This window comes from Myxine glutinosa, chromosome 14, assembly GCF_964187855.1.
Source record: "Myxine glutinosa chromosome 14, kmMyxGlut1.1, whole genome shotgun sequence".
Classification (NCBI taxonomy): Eukaryota; Metazoa; Chordata; class Myxini; order Myxiniformes; family Myxinidae; genus Myxine; species Myxine glutinosa.
This window is the reverse complement of record NC_136274.1, coordinates 88,820,031-88,837,548: the sequence shown is the minus strand read 5'-3', so window position 1 is coordinate 88,837,548 and position 17,518 is coordinate 88,820,031. Positions and strand designations below refer to the sequence as shown.

Genomic DNA, 17,518 nt, shown 5'->3' with positions numbered 1-17,518 from the left:
GAAATTTATGTGACCATTTGCCTGGATCACACTGCAACATATGAAAGGAAGGCGATCACTTACTCTTGTTTGAAGGCTTCGAACATTCATCACATCAGAAGTTGCAGGACAACGACATTTTACCTGCAACCTCTGTGAAATGCGGGGACATATGTTATTACTTCAACAACTTCCGGGGAACCAGCATGGAGCTGCAAACAAACGGCTGTGCCCTTGTCACAACAGCTGTGCGCGATTCTGCTGGTTGCTCCTGGTATGGACCATGAATGACCTGAACACCATGGTCCCAACATCATTGTGGATGCATCCGGCATCCCTGTTCCACATCTTGCTGGCCAATCAACGTCACACCAATACTTGCTGCCCACTCACAATGAGGGAGGAGGCAAGTCGACTACAACTGGGCAAAGGCCTTGTTCAGGAAATTACTATGCTACAGCAAGAGTGGCAAGAATGCTACATGGAGAGCAGGGTCAGTCTATGACTCCGTGCAGTTATTACAACAGCAAGACCCTACACGAAGTAGTGCAGGTGCTATGAAGACATTAGGAGAAAATGTTTCATACCTGGATTCAAACACAAGTGATCAGCCCTTCCTTTCAAACAAAGAGTCAACATTTGTGTAGAGGCAAACATTTTTGCCAGATGTTGCAGATGCTTTACAAAACTTGAAGATGAAGTGAAATTGTTGTATCTTGGTGATGGTGAAGTGTTGTTTTGAAAAGATATTTGTGATGCAAATGCAATAGATCGAACAATATGGAAGGAGTCAATGACCAACGAAATGTTTTGTGATTCTTGCAGGAGGACGGTGTATGCCTAAGGGAAGTGGATTACCAAAGTTATGGTTTGAATACTTGTATTGATATTTACCTGTAGTGATTGATTATTTACTTATACTTGTATTGATGTTTACATGGAGTGATTGATTGTTTACTTATATTGATGTTTAGATTAATGGTTAATATAAACAAAAACAAAAAGATGAGGGAATTGTGGAAATGTAACTCATTGATTAGAACTGGTAACTCATTGATTGGAACTGGTAACGAGGAAGAACCAACGACTTGAAATTAATGTCAGGAATGTGCACGAAAGTAGTAATGACTTGTTCACCTGGTCACAGCCCCAGGCTAGAGCACTCTCCTATTGTAAGGCAAATATAACTCACAGCAGGAGGGGAGCAAGTTGGTGCCAGTAAGGCGAGCGGGATGACGGAGCAACCTTTCAGCGGAGAAGGGATTAACTCAAGTGTGCCGATATAAACCAGAACAGACTTTGATTCAGGAGCACTTGTCCTCAGAAGCCCTGCCCGACGAACGAACGAATACCAACGAGTATGGTGCTACGGAGAAACATCGGCTGAGAAAGAGGGACTATGCGGATAGAGCTATCTGGTCCATTGAGTTAACGGTAGTTATTAGTATTTGAATGAAGTGAACAACTAGTTAATAAAGTCTGGATCTTTGTAAACCTGTTTTCCAGTCATTGGTCTTGAGTCCCAAACCACTTCCACGACATCACCCTGGAGGTAGAAATCTAACCAGCGATATTCATTTTGAGGCCACTCTAGTTAGACCTTTGCGATTATTGTCAGTTGTTCCTCCCTGTTTATAAGCTATAATTCTGCACAGTGCACTTTATTCTTCCAAAACTAAACCATAAGAGTGTATTTTTAAGTGACATCATAATTTTGTTGCACACTGTGGCGTGTGGCAGTTGAGTGGTCATTATATGTAATTCATCCTGTATTATTATGTTTATTGTCAGTATTTTTGTTTTGGCATAAGTGTTTTCTTCTGCAGGAGAATGGACTTTTAAAAATACAATACTGTTGTGAATTTTGGGGTAGAGTAATATATAGATCAGGTAGATCTGTGTCGATATCATGCTCCCGATTGTTGTGAAGAAGAACAAGCATTTTGATGTACATAAGTAGAGGACTTGTCTAGCCCGGATGTCGGATTAAGCTCGTACATTTGTGGTCATACAAGGATGGCCTCGTGTTCACTCGAGTCGGGATTATGCTAATTCCCCTGTGTGTGAGACCTTGTGATTTATCCATTGTCCCTTATGGCACTACACCAACAGACACTAGGTATGCCCAATAGCAGCACACACACTAATAAAATTCCCCCCACAATAAAACTCACCGGAAGTGCAGGCAGGAAGCGCCCACGCATTGCGCCAACATGGCGATAAAACATTGAGCAAGCAGGCAATAGACATGCCCAGAGGGCAGCTATTGGACGAGACACCACTAATAGGGAGACGAGGCAGGATGAAGCCCGCCGATTGGTAGAGGGTGGGGCAAGAAGCTTCCCTCTGATTGGTGGAAGGAAGGCTGAGAAGGAAGCCGAGGACCGATTGGCTGGGATTTATTATTTTATTTTTTGGGGGAAAATCTTTTTTTTCAACTTAAGTTTTCAACTTCAATTGTTTATAAAATGTGATATCACGTATATTACAAATACATTTGAATATTGAATATTTTGAATTATTGTTTGAATTATGATTGGTTTAAACCATGACAAAACGGCAACTCGGGTACAGTCATTTGTCTATATATCTACACATCTGGGCAGTGTCTGTGTTCTCACTTAACGACGCCCTAAAACTTTTGTTTCCGTGGTTGTGAAGTGTTTTTAATAACGTTGTGGTGGTTTTGAATCATGTGGTGGTGAGGTATTTTGAATTATGTGGTGGTGAGGTGTTTTTAAATGACGTGGTGGTGAGGTGTTATTAAATCACATGGTGGTGAGGTGTTTTTAAATCACATGGTGGTGAGGTGTTTTGAATTACGTGGTGGTGAGGTATTTATAATTACGAGGTGGTGAGTTGTTTTGAATTATGTGGTGGTGAGGTGTTTATAATCATGTGGTGGTGAGGTGTTTTTAAATCACATGGTGGTGAGGTGTTTTGAATTATGTGGTGGTGAGGTATTTATAATTACGTGGTGGTGAGGTGTTTTGAATTATGTGGTAGTGAGGTGTTTATAATTATGTGGTGGTGAGGTGTTTTGAATTATGTGGTGGTGAGGTGTTTTGAATTATGTGGTGGTGAGGTGTTTTTAATTATGTGGTGGTGAGGTGTTTTTAATTATGTGGTGGTGAAGTGTTTTTAATTATGTGGTGGTGAGGTGTTTTGAATTACGTGGTGGTGAGGTATTTATAATTACATGGTGGTGAGGTGTTTTTAATTATGTGGTGGTGAGGTATTTATAATTACGTGGTGGTGAGGTGTTTTGAATTACGTGGTGATGAGGTGTTTTGAATTATGTGGTGGTGAGGTATTTATAATTACGGGGTGGTGAGGTGTTTTGAATTATGTGGTGGTGAGGAGTTTATAATGACGTGGTGGTGAGGTGTTTTTAAATCACATGGTGGTGAGGTGTTTTTAAATCACATGGTGGTGAGGTGTTTTGAATTACGTGGTGGTGAGGTATTTATAATTACGTGGTGGTGAGGTGTTTTGAATTATGTGGTGGTGAGGTGTTTATAATTATGTGGTGGTGAGGTGTTTATAATTATGTGGTGGTGAGGTGTTTATAATTATGTGGTGGTGAGGTGTTTTTAATTATGTGGTGGTGAGGTGTTTTTAATTACGTGGTGGTGAGGAGTTTATAATTATGTGGTGGTGAGGTGTTTTTAATTACGTGGTGGTGAGGTGTTTTTAATTATGTGGTGGTGAGGTATTTATAATTACGTGGTGATGAGGTGTTTTTTAATTATGTGGTGGTGAGGTGTTTTTCTGCATGGTGTGTCTCACAGCATGGATGTGTGTATTTTCTGAACATGACGAGCACATCTCAACTTTAATGTTCCACTTTGTTATTGAACGACCAATTCAGTTTTGAGCTTTACCCATTGAAATTTGTCATCAAGGGAAGAAGGGATGTGTGTGGGGACAAAGCAAAAAAATAAATAAATAATTGCTCTAGAGATTTCAAAACTGTTTTTTTAATTACTCTTCCAGAAAATCTGCTAATCTTGCCAACTTAGCACCTGGTACCCAGCCACCTTTCCTGACCTTCAATGGTGGAGTGAAAACAGACACACTCAAGATTGAAGAGTTCCTTGAAGATATCCTTTGCCCTCCAAGGTTTGTTTGTCTCTGTCTCTGTCTCTGTCTCTCTCTCTCTGTAACATACCTGCTTGAATGTTTGGCTACCATGGTGTATTCCCTTATGGAGAATGCAACAACTTTCATAAACAATGCAATGGAAGCAGTTATGTCGAGCATATATGACAGCAGTCAGTCATACATGCCTGGCATCGTATGAAGTAATTTGAGCAATACGTAACTTTAGCATCCTAGTTATGATAACACTTCAAAGTCGAGATACAAAGACTACACAACATGTAACATGAATTTATTCATTGTAATATCAATGTTATTATTACTCCCGCCAGGGAGTAATGCATTCGATCGTGTCCGTGTCCGTGTGTGTGTGTGTGTGCGTGTGTGTGTTCGTGTGTTTGTGAACAAGATATCTGCAAAGGTTCTGAACTGATTTGGATGAAAGTTGGTGGGATGATTGCCCTTGGGATAAGAAAGAATTGATTAGTTTTTGGTGAAGCTCAGGATATTATTCCGGATCCAGGAATTTTTTGAAGGATTGTTTACCATTGGAAGACAGGGCTCATTTTTTTTTAACATTATCTTCTATATATTCTATATTTAACATTGTGATATGAAAATAGTTTTCATATTTGTTGTAAATGTCGTTTAAACTCGTGGTTACGCATTAGAGCGGTGTATTTTGTTAGCAGCGTCGTCTTCAAGGTTCTTTTTTTTTTCTTTTCTAATAAAGACATATTCTGTCATTTTAAAACCACCAAAGTGTGTATTAGGTTTCCCCGTTTCATAAAATGTATCGTTTGATACGTATAATGCTTTAAAACTGTTTTTTTTAACCTCAGAAGAGATATCAACATTTATCTAAGCGAATTTCATTCACGGTGTCAGTATTTGATGAACTTATAAAGACTTAGTTCCAGATTTGTCAATGGCTGAGGTATATTAACAAACGAATAAAACAGATTTGGCAAATTCCAACTCTTTTTTAAAAGATCGCATATTCACCCAGGGTTGTTAGAGGCTGAAGAAGAAGGAACCTCGCATGGCCTTCCCAGGCCAAATAAATCATTCTGGTTCTGGCTCTGCGGTTTTCGGGTTTATTACTCCTGCCAGGGAGTAACGCATTCGATCCTGTCCGTCCGTGTGTGTGTGTGTGTTTGTGTGTTTGTGAACAAGATATCTGGAAAAGTTCTGAACGGATTTGGATGAAAGTTGGTGGGATGATTGCCCTTGGGATAAGGAAGAATTGATTAGTTTTTGGTGAAGCTCAGGATATTATTCCGGATCCAGGAATTTTTTTGGGAAAGATTTTTTTCTGTTTTACTGCATTAAAGCTTTTATTCTTATTCTTAAATGATGTTTTTCTCCTCTAATCCCGAGATATATCAAAACAAATTCTCTGACCGTTAGGGCTTACTTTCTTTTTCATTTATTGTTTTGGGGAGAGGGGATGTTAGACAAAACGTATTGTTGCGGATCTCGGATTACGGCGCTCCCCTTACCGAGGGGGGTTTAATCCCCTCGTCTATTAAGCTGGCCGTCCGAGTCCTAGAAGATATCGCGCTCCTTTGCGGGGTTGAGGTTGATCAGGGTGACTGGACAACGGGTTCCCAGATACCTTTGCCAACCTCTTCGCAAAGCAGGGCGATACTTCTGCTCGAGCCACGGACAAGATGGAAGATTGCCGAGTGGTTTAGCAATCCGAAGCTCGAGCCGTTAGCAATAAAATTAACCCGATCCTGAGCGTTGGCCAAATCGTGCCATGTATATCAATGGAGAAATCACTAAAGCAACTGGATGAGAGGAAACCCAAAAGAATAAGAAGGAAGAACACAGGTTTATTAATTATGTACAAAACCAAGGAAGAAACAAAAGGTAAGACTGTACAGGAAGAGGAAGAAGCAGATACACAGGGCAATCCTTAAACACTCTTATTTTATCACACGCCCAGTACAGTACAAACACACTTACACGAATGGGGAATAGCAGGGATGAAAGTTCCAGGCGATGGGGTCCGGTCCAGGCTCCGGATCCGCTGCAAAGAATGGCAGGCAGCTTCGCGTGTCGTCGGCGCGCGACTGGACCTTATAATTATGCGAGGGACTGGGACGCCACGTACATAATCTTTGTGGCAACTCTCTCTCGCCCAACGTTCATCTCAGAGGGTACCCTCGCGCAGATCGCTCAATGCAGTGACAATCAATCGAGTGCTCCCCACGCAGTTAGTTCACAATTACCTCCCCTCGCGCAGTCCATCAAAGGGCTTGGCGCTCGCACTTATATGATCGCGCGTTGAAATCAAGCTGCCCTCATAGGGCTACGCCCACTAACGAGCTCACCTCAGCCCTGTTTGGCTGGTGGGGGCTTACCGGCCACACCCTGGTGGTGAGTTGACGTGGCCACACCTCGTTCTTGCCGCTCCGCCCCCTTCTTCTCCAAGCCTGACCTCATGTTCAATGGCGTTTGGAGCCAGCGCTAAGGCAGCGATGACGGCTCAATGCAGCGAACGCTGCTAACCCAGCCACGTGATAATTTGGAGAGAGAGAGAGAGAGTGCATAATGAGCGAAATGGGGCCTATCTTATTTGATTAATGCAATGCAGATTCAACTATTGGGAACAGATCCTTAACTAGAACACATACTAATGAGATAACTAAAGAAGAAGCCTATGGTGTCCTTCGTGTTGCAATATGACCTAACTAGGGTGCGACCTTTGACCTTTACCCAAAAATGGGAATATTTACAGGGGATTATTTATAAGGGATATTACAATATTTACAAAGTGGAGGGTTCTAAAAACCACAACACTGCACCCTCATTACCTCCAGGGCCGTCCCGGCCCGACAGAACTTTAACTTAGTGTGACACTCAGGTGTGGTAACCCTCTACTATTAACTTCACCCTGAGTGCGACATTTTTAAAAACAACTAAGTATGTCCCGCCTGCTGCATTGCATTCTGTCTATCAGACTCATGCCCACAGAATAACAGAATCACGGAATTAATTTTCAAACTACACATTGACGGTGGGGAGCATTATTTACAAAGACACTAGTTGGTATTTACACGCGAACCCAGGACCTGTGTTTTTGGAAACAAAAAGAAGATCTTTTGAGAAGTGGAAAGGCATACACCGCACTGCACCGATACCACCAGCACCAATAAGCACCAAAGCACCAAAATGCCAAAAAGCACCATCCGGTGCACAGTCATCACAGTTCAAATAATAATCAGCAGATGACGTGCGATGTATTCTCTGCTGGGCCGATGTTTTTGGCTGCTGGGCCGATGTTCCTGGACGACTTCTTGCTTGCTGCCTAGTTGGTACTAAAAAGAAGGCACAAAACATGTCCATTTCTTTAATTATGGCCAGCAGGGGCCAACTAAGGTGGTCCACCTGCATGGCTTAGGTGCCACCTTTACCATGGTCCGCAAGCAAGCTCTCCCTGGCCACAATAGCCGGTCCCCAGCAGAGGTGCCAGGCCCCAAAATGTGGGGTCCATGAATGTGGTACTTGGCCACAGACCTGTGGTCCATATGGTGGTGCTTGGCCACAACAACGTGCGGTCCATACGTGTGGTACCGGTCCAGGCAGGCAGCAGTGAGGGCGCGGGCACACAACTGCGACACCTGCACACTTTCCCCTCTGCACACAAAGACCACGGTCCATGAGTGAGGAAAGACGACAGAGCAGGGTTAGCGGGGTGCAAGGGCGCAAGAGCACACATCAACACAAGGTAATGCAGAGGTGAGGTGCGCAGGAGAGCGAGCCGAGAAAGCTCGTCCCTACCATACGTTCCCCCCCTGTCACCTAATCTACCCTTGCCCTTACCCCGTATTTACACAATTTACAAATTCGTCGCTACGTCTTGTCTTCCCCATATCTCGCCTCTATACCAAATTCGTCATCAATCCCAATTTCTCATTAATCCCTCTATTCCAAATTTACCATCAATCTCTCATAAGGAGGAAGAGATGGAACAATGAGCAATGTCACACCCACGTCATGATGCGTCTTACATACCAGACATTTGCACAAACCGGTGGTGGGGAGTCCTGTCACCCTGGTGAGTGGATGCAGATGGTGCCAAGAGACTTCCAATCCTAACTACCTTCTAAATGACTTTAAAACTTTTACTCTAGCCGGGTACTTTCCCTGCAAAACCATTGGCCATTTTACACTATGTGGTTCTAAGAACCGAACTCCCATTGACCAAACTGTGGTGCTCACCAATTTGGGGTCTCACTCCCCCGATCCTACTCCCTGTGCCCTCACACAATTTCAGGGCTGGGTCGTGTGGCGCTCCCAGCAGGTCTGCTCACCTGCACACCTCCGCCACTGTAGTTGTCTCCCGAGCTTACCTGCTCCTTACCCTAACCTACATGGGGAAGGCCCTCTGGCACTCTCACCCCACTACCGCCCTCTCTGGCGTCGGGCTACCCGGGTCCGTCCTCCGGATCCTCAGGCCCCATTGAACTCTACTGGCTCCCAGAGCCTACCTGCGGCCTCACCTGGCCGACAGACTAACAGTGGCGGAGTGCCCATTTAACCATACGTACTAACAGGCCACACGCCCAGCCAATTTACTCCACTAATGCACCCCTCAAAGCAGTACTCTGCTTCTCTCGCACCACAGATGTCAATATCCAACCACAATTTACCTACTCCCTCTACCTACTTTTAAACTACCCTCCCCGGGTATTCGTGAAGGGGTCCATCTTCCCACATCCACTCTTCCGCACCATGCACTCCACTCCACATATTCCACACTACTCACTCCACACCATCGATTCCATACTCCATTTATTCCATACCATCTATTCCATACAACCATTCTCCATACACCTGTACTTTCACTTGCACACCTTGTGCACACACACCTGGTGGCACTTGCACCCTCCTTTCCTCCAGGCACATTCACTCAATCCAAGCAATGACACACATCTCTCACGAGCATTGCCTCACTTCATCACCCTCACCACAAACACACAGCATCATCTAAGCTGACTACTCCCTTCTGAAACTCGTGCTCCCCATCTTCCCTTATACTAATCACTCCCTCATCGTTATCATCCAAACTAAGCTATTCTGCGTCCCCACTACAGGTATAAATGTCGCTACTTAAAGCTACAGTTACCTATTGTCAGCTATTTCCCGAATCATTAACCTAACCCTCCCGGGCTAGTTTACACAGCCAATCCCCATAAAAATATAGCTCCTTTGCCCCAGGCGTGTGAGGGATGGTAGGGATATCACCCCCCGATACTGGGTATCAATTTCCAACCATCACTATTCCGAATTTCGAATCACTAGTAATTTCAAGCCAATTCCCTATCAATTCCAAACAATAACACCATCATCATCACAGTCCGCTATATCTGAGCCTCCTCGGTATGTCCATGCATTCTTTACAGCTCGGCTTCGCAAAGCTGAGCAATGCATGCGGGTGGTTTGGGTCTACTGTAGGTTGAGTCCGTCCGGCATTCGATTCAGGGGAGGAGGTTTCGTCGGGCCAAGGCTCAAGGCACCATCCCGGTGCAAGGCTTTGTGCTGCCACGCGCGATGGCCCAGCCTTCCCCGGGTGGAGCGCCACCATCACAAGGGGGCGCCGCGCCGGCCCCTCCTACCTCCCCTCAAATCGGGCCGCCCGCTTTGCCTGGCAAAGCGCGGAACCGACCGTGCAGGGCGGGGCCCGGCGCGGATCGCGCACGGCGGTTCTTTTGAAACCGCCGTGATTACGACCCTCGCCGGTTCCCCCAGTACACAACGAACACCGTGCACCGAGGGCTCGCGTCGGCTATACGTCGGCCTAAACGCTGTCCCGGTCAACGTCGATGCTTGACTTGCATGCTCACATGCATACGCGACCCCTTTTACACTCACACATCCAGGTGTCTCCATACACTCCGTACATTTCGTCACCGCCCTCTCTCTCCGTGCACACCACCCAGGCACACTCATTCCGCTCACAGACTCCATTCCACACCTCTCCTCCGTTACGTCCTCCGTAACACTCGTGGGTGTGCACTCTTACCACTCACTCGTGGGTGTGCACTCTTACCACACTCACGGTGTGCACTCTTACTCTTGCACATACCCACTCACGCGCTCTGATGTGCCCTCCCGCACATGCGCCACAACCAACTCAGGTGTGCGTTCTCGCACACCCGCCACAACCAACTCACCCTCTGTATCACAATCACTCCCACTATCACACTCTGCCGTGCATTCTCCCTCGCACTCGGTATCACACTTGCGCTTCGGCGCCGTTCGCACACGCGTGCCATTGCCATTCATAACGCGCACCACGGACCTTTTACGAGCTCCCGGGTTACGCCTGCACCCCAAGCACGCGAAAATTCTTTTTGCACCAAACACAACCCGACTCACCTGGGCGCTTCCTCTTCTTTGTTCCTCCACCACCTGCAAACTTTCATTGGGGTTAATAAGCACGGCATCATGATGCGAACATGGACCTTGGGCACATTCCATTTCTCCCTGTCGCGAGTGCTTTTCTACGTCCGGCGTCTTTTCTAACCCAATTTCCACTATTTCTTTTCCAATTTGAATTAATTATTTTTCCTTGTGAAGCCCGACGACCGCTGGCGCGCTTACAATTTTTTCTACTTCGGCGGTCGCCGGCTTCCCCATACCCCAGGTCGCGATCTCTATCCCGGTCATTTTAACTGCGCTCTGCTCTGCCTCGCTCAACCCCGCGCTCCTCGAGTCGCGTTACCTCGCTGCGTACCGATGCGCCTCTCCCGCCTGCCATGTGGTCTCGGTTCTCCCCACATTTTTGTATGCGGTCACTCATTCTGTTTCCAAACCCCTCAATTTAGTTTCCTAATCCCCCCAATCTGCTTCCTAATCCCCCCAATTTGCTTCCTAATCCCCCCAATTTGCTTCCCAAATCATTTTTAGTCTGCCAATTTGGTCTGCCATATCATTCCTCAATTCATTTCTCAATCCCATATTCCCCATTTGTATGGCTGCATGAATCTGCGCCATGAGGTCCTGCACATTCATCCCCCCGATTTGTGCAGCGGGCGCGGCCCTCGTTGCCACGTGTGAGGTGCCGCCATCTTGTGCACCTGCAACCCCCGCTACCGCACCTTCTTTGCTTTCCTCCTGCATTACTCCCACCTCTTCCCTGGGGTCCTGGGTCGATTCTACCTCCTCATTCTCCCCTACCGGCATCCAATCGCCTTGATTATCCATGGCACGACCTTAATTTGGGTTTTAAAAATAATTTTGGCCTCTCCTAATTTTTTCGACCAAATTTTTTAGATGAATTAAAAACTGTGGTTCGGGTCCAATCCCACTCCCCGACACCAATTGTTGCGGATCTCGGATTACGGCGCCCCCCTTACCGAGGGATGTTTAATCCCCTCGTCTTTGAAGCTGGCCGTCCGAGTCCTAGAAGATATCGCGCTCCTTTGCGGGGTTGAGGTTGACCAGGGTGACTGGTCAACGGGTTCCCAGATACCTTTACCAAACTCTCTGCAAAGCAGGGCGATACTTCTGCTCGAGCCACGGACAAGATGGAAGATTGCCGAGCGGTTTAGCAATCCGAGGCTCGAGCCGTTAGCAATAAAACAAACCCGTTCCTGAGCGTTGGCCAAATCGTGCCACGTATATCAATGGAGAAATCACTAAAGCGACGGGATGAGAGGAAACCCAAAAGAATAAGAAGGAAGAACACAGGTTTATTAATTATGTACAAAACCAAAACCAAGGAAGAAACGAAAGGTAAGACTGTACAGGAAGAGGAAGAAGCAGATACACAGGGCAATCCTTAAACACTCTTATTTTATCACATGCCCAGGACAGTACAAACACACTTACACAAATGGGGAATAGCAGGGATGAAAGGTCCAGGTGATGGGGTCCGGTCCAGGCTCCGGATCCGCCGCAAAGAATGGCAGGCAGCTTCGCGTGTCGTTGGCGCACGACCGGACCTTATAATTATGCGAGGGACTGGGATGCTGCGTACATAATCTTCGGGCCAACTCTCTCTCGCCCAACGTTCGTCTCAGAGGGTACCCTCGCGCAGATCGCTCAATGCAGTGACAATCAATTGAGCGCTCCCCGCGCAGTTCGTTCACAATGACCTCCCCTCGCGCAGTCCGTCAAAGGGCTTGGCGCTCGTGCTTATATGATCGCACGTTGAAATCAAGCCGCCTTCATAGGGCTACGCCCACTAACGAGCTCACCTCAGCCCTGGTTGGCTGGTGGGGGCTTACCTGCCACGCCCTGGTGGTGAGTTGACGTGGCCACACCTCGTTCTTGCCGCTCCGCCCCTTTCTTCTCCAAGCCTGACCTCGTGTTCAATGGCGTTTGGAGCCAGCGCTGAGGCAGCGATGATGGCTCAATGCAGCGAATGCTGCTAACCCAGCCACATGATAATTTGGAGAGAGAGAGAGAGAGTGCATAATGAGCGAAATGGGCCTATCTTATTTGATTAATGCAACGCAGATTCAACTATTGGGAACAGATCCTTAACTAGAACACACACTAATGAGATAACTAAAGAAGAAGCCTATGGTGTCCTACGTGTTGCAATATGACCGAGCTAGGGTGCGACCTCTGACCTTTACACAAAAATGGGAATATTTACAGGGGATTATTTATAAGGGATATTACAATATTTACAAAGTGGAGGGTTCTAAAAACCACAACAGTATTATTCCAACTAAACCCACGGCGGGAATATGCGCTCTACTGAGTGGCGTTCTAGTTTACCAATGGATTTGAAAATGCTACTTGTTGCTTACTTGCTTGATGCTCAGAATTTAAAAAGGATATAGCATGGACAAACAGCCATCGGTTGGCAACCCTTGTGCAGGTGCTGATGGCCTTCTCCTGCAATGAAGTTCCTTTTGTCAGGGATCATATTATTATATAATTATGGCCCCTGTCTCCCAACCATCTCTATAATAATAAAAGATAAAGTGTGCTTGTGTATCAGTGTGTCTCCTCCATAACTCCAAAACCATGAAACCTAGCGGCCCCAAGCTTTGCATGCATATGAACGGACCTCCACGGGAGTGCAGGAATGAAAACCGGATGTATGGGTGAATTTAAACACACCTTTTGAAGATAATCAGCGAGATGATCATCATCAAAATACAAAAGAAATCCTTACCAGGATTGCGGTGCGCCATCTTGGTCAGTCTACTGTCACCTCGCAGGAGTCTTAAGCCGCCATTTTGTTGCAGGCCTTTTTTCATGCCTGGTGGAACTGGTTGGGCACATTTGGTATTCTTTAATTAAATTTATTTAATAAACATTTTTTTCATCTTTTTGTGCGATCTGCTTTCATTATATATAGATACCGATTTTAAAAAACCCCAAAATGCCCAACATCGAATCAAACCTCATGTTCGGAACTCTGCCATGTTGGTTCTAGCTGTGAACACATTTTGTGAGCTCTGTGGCTTGATAAATATTTGAATTTAATTCACCAATTTCCCACTTGAATTTCACTTTTAAAGAACTCGAGAGATAAACCTTTGTGGTTGTTGTTTTGGTATACTTTGTGGCTTGCCTTTTTCTTGCTGTTCGGTCCATGCAGCAATGCAATGGAACTTGAAACAGGCCACAACGGTTTCTGAATGATAAAGCACTCAAAATTTATTTTTGCAATGAAAGCAATATGGAGGTTACATATTGAATAAGATCCTGGGTGCATGGTGGGTATCCTTGAATATGTTGGGTAGAGATTGAATAAGATCCTGGGTGCGTGATGGGTATCCTTCATTATGTAGGGGAGAGATTGAATAAGATCCTGGGTACATGATGGGTATCCTTCATTATGTAGGGTAGAGATTGAATAAGATCCTGGGTGCATGATGGGTATCCTTGATTATGTAGGGAAGAGATTGAATAAGATCCTGGGTACGTGATGTGTATCCTTCATTATGTAGGGTAGAGATTGAATAAGATCCTGGGTGCGTGATGGGTATCCTTGATTATGTAGGGTAAAGATTGAATAAGATCCTGGGGACGTGATGGGTATCCTTCATGATGTAGGGAAGCGATTGAATAAGATCCTGGGTGCATGATGGGTATCCTTGATTATGTAGGGTAGAGATTGAATAAGATCCTGGGTACGTGATGGGTATCCTTCATTATGTAGGGTAGAGATTGAATAAGATCCTGGGTACATGATGGGTATCCTTCATTATGTAGGGTAGAGATTGAATAAGATCCTGGGTGCATGATGGGTATCCTTGATTATGTAGGGAAGAGATTGAATAAGATCCTGGGTACGTGATGTGTATCCTTCATTATGTAAGGTAGAGATTGAATAAGATCCTGGGTGCGTGATGGGTATCCTTGATTATGTAGGGTAAAGATTGAATAAGATCCTGGGGACGTGATGGGTATCCTTCATGATGTAGGGAAGCGATTGAATAAGATCCTGGGTGCATGATGGGTATCCTTGATTATGTAGGGTAGAGATTGAATAAGATCCTGGGTACGTGATGGGTATCCTTCATTATGTAGGGTAGAGATTGAATAAGAACCTGGGTACGTGATGAGTATCCTTGATTATGTAGGGTAGAGATTGAATAAGATCCTGGGTGCGTGATGGGTATCCTTGATTATGTGGGGTAGAGATTGAATAAGTCCAGGTTTACATGATGGGTATCGTTCATTATGTAGGGTAGAGGATTGAATCAGAGCCTGGGTGCGTGATGAGTATCCTTGATGATGTTGGGAAGAGATTGAATAAGATCCTGGGTGCGTGATGGGTATCCTTGATGACGTTGGGAAGAGATTGAATAAGATCCTGGGTGCGTGATGGGTATCCTTGATTATGTGGGGAAGAGATTGAGTAAGTCCAGGTTTATGTGATGGGTATCCTTGATTATGTCGGGTAGATATTGAATAAGTCCAGGTTTACGTGATGGGTATCCTTGATTATGTCGGGTAGATATTGAATAAGTCCAGGTTTACATGATGGGTATCCTTGATGATGTTGGGAAGAGATTGAATAAGATCCTGGGTGCGTGATGGGTATCCTTGATTATGTGGGGAAGAGATTGAGTAAGTCCAGGTTTATGTGATGGGTATCCTTGATTATGTTGGGAAGATATTGAATAAGTCCAGGTTTACGTGATGGGTATCCTTGATTATGTCGGGTAGATATTGAATAAGTCCAGGTTTACGTGATGGGTATCCTTGATTATGTGGGGAAGAGATTGAATAAGTCCAGGTTGATGTGATGGGTATCCTTGATTATGTCGGGTAGATATTGAATATTGTTGCCACTCTACCACTGGAGTGCCTTCGTCCCCTGTTTGATGGCATTCTCCCATTTCCAGATAGATTTAAGTGCATGATTCTTTGGTGAGGATGGAAAAGTTGATGGTGGAAAGTTAGATCCGCTGTCGTGAAAAATCTTTTTCCCCACTCTGTTTTTCCACTTTTATTTTATATATATCTTTCCTCCTCATTTTCCTCCTCTCTCTCTCTCTCTCTCTCTCTCTCTCTCTCTCTCTCTCCCCTTCACATTTCTCCTTTCTGTTCTCTCCTATTTTAAATATCTATTATATTTTAATTGTTTTAGTTTATTTATTTATCATATCTATATTTCCCCCCCCCCCACCCCCCCAAACAGCCCTGCTATAAAAAAAATTACCTTTCGTTTTTATTTTGCATTTTCAAAAACACTCAAATTAACTGCACATGTCTCTGCCTTTCACAACCCTGTTTTCCTTCAAGGTATCCCAAGCTGGCGGTGCAGTACCCAGGATCAAACTCTGCAGGTCGTGACATCTTCTCAAGATTTTCGGCATACATTCGGAACACCAGCCTGGCGAGCAATGCTGGTACAAACATTCCAGCAAACACCTCAATCCATTTATAGATGTGTATCTTATAGATAAAGCTCCATGACATAACCACTCACTCACTGATATAAATGTTTAGTGCCTTCTAGATGGGCTAGAAAGTATAAATTTCACATACTGATGTAACTCCAAAACACAATTCCAGGAGAAAAAATCACAAAACTCCATAAATGAAAATATCCGTAAATACAAATTGGCCAGTCGAGCTTCGCTCCCTCGGCTGGGAGAGTGGTGGACCTGGGACTGTGCGAGTTGTGCGTACCTCAGCCGGGAGAAAGGAGTTTGGGGGGAGGGAGAGTGGGACTTGTATTGTACACACAGTTTTTAAAGAGTACGAGTACTGCTCACGCATTCTTCAATTAATTGATTTATTTATTGAATAATTCAAGCAAAAGCCACTTTTATGTAGATTATGTGCAATGGATGTCTCTGTGTCTTTAACTGACAGCAACTAAGCCAAAAGTGCACTTTATCTTTAATATCTGCTTTCCCGCTTGAAATTCAGAAAGCCGCTTAACTATATAATTGATGCGCAAACAGGATGGACGGGTGGCAGATGTCCCACTGGTCATGATGTTTGGAGTCAAGTGTTGGTGTGGCACAGAGTCAATGCTCTCAACATTTAATGTGTCATCTATAGATATAATCTTAAGAGGGACAGGTTAGTAGCTCAATTTCTGGTAAATAAACTCTACACTGATGATGACCAGTGACCCAGAAACACATCTGTTTTCAGAGAATTTTTTCAGAGATGATAATTTCAGTCAAACATTCATTTTCACATTGTCCAATTTGGTTTTGTGTTTTCTTTCCGGTTCTATGGCTATAGCACAGCAGCGGGCACTCATGCATACCTTGGAGATCCTTGATTTGTACCTGACGAGTCCACTGCCCAGAGAACCTGGTGAAGGTCCATCAAAACGTTCGTTTCTAGATGGAAACCATCTCACACAGGCAGACTGCACTCTCCTACCCAAACTGAATGTTATCAGGGTGAGAACACGTTTGCCTGTTTGAAGTGTGGTGTATGTACTTGTATAGGAAGTAGATTAATGAGGATTTCACTCACTCAAATCTTAGGGTTTAATATCAACTTGATTTTTGATTGAATTTCAGTATAAAATTGTATCATTATGACCATATTGTTATTACCTCCACCACCTAAGGTGGATGGACGGAGGTTATGTTTTCACCCCTGTCTGTCTGTGAGCAGGATATCTCAAAGAGTTGTGGACGGATTCGTACGAAATTTGGTCGAAAGGTTTGGTATGTGAGGACAAATTCATTAGATTTTGGTGAAGATCCAGATCTGGATACTAGAATTTACAAGTGATTCTTCACCATTTTGAGTTCGGGCCAATAATAATATGTAGCACAATATCTCAAAAAGTTATGGACGATTCGGACGAACAGGATGTGTGACAGAGAGGAATCGATTTGATTTTCATGAAGATCCAAACCTGCTCTGCATAAGAGATGTTTTAAATTTTGTAAATTAATCGACACCATTGAGTGTAAAACGATAAATAGCACGATATACCATAAAGTTATTGACGAGTTGTGACAAAACTAGGTCAATG

General features: G+C 44.7%; 1 protein-coding gene across 1 annotated transcript; it reads left to right on the top strand.

The window, feature by feature from the left end:
* The first annotated feature begins 1,888 nt into the window (after positions 1–1,888).
* LOC144888806 (chloride intracellular channel protein 4-like) lies at positions 1,889–16,955 on the top strand. Its single transcript, XM_078768022.1, has 6 exons — positions 1,889–1,927; positions 2,092–2,098; positions 3,771–3,849; positions 3,976–4,101; positions 15,811–15,917; positions 16,768–16,955. The coding sequence occupies exons 1-6, from the start codon at positions 1,889–1,891 to the stop codon at positions 16,953–16,955; spliced, it is 546 nt and encodes a 181-aa protein (XP_078624148.1).
* The last annotated feature ends 563 nt before the right edge of the window (positions 16,956–17,518 follow it).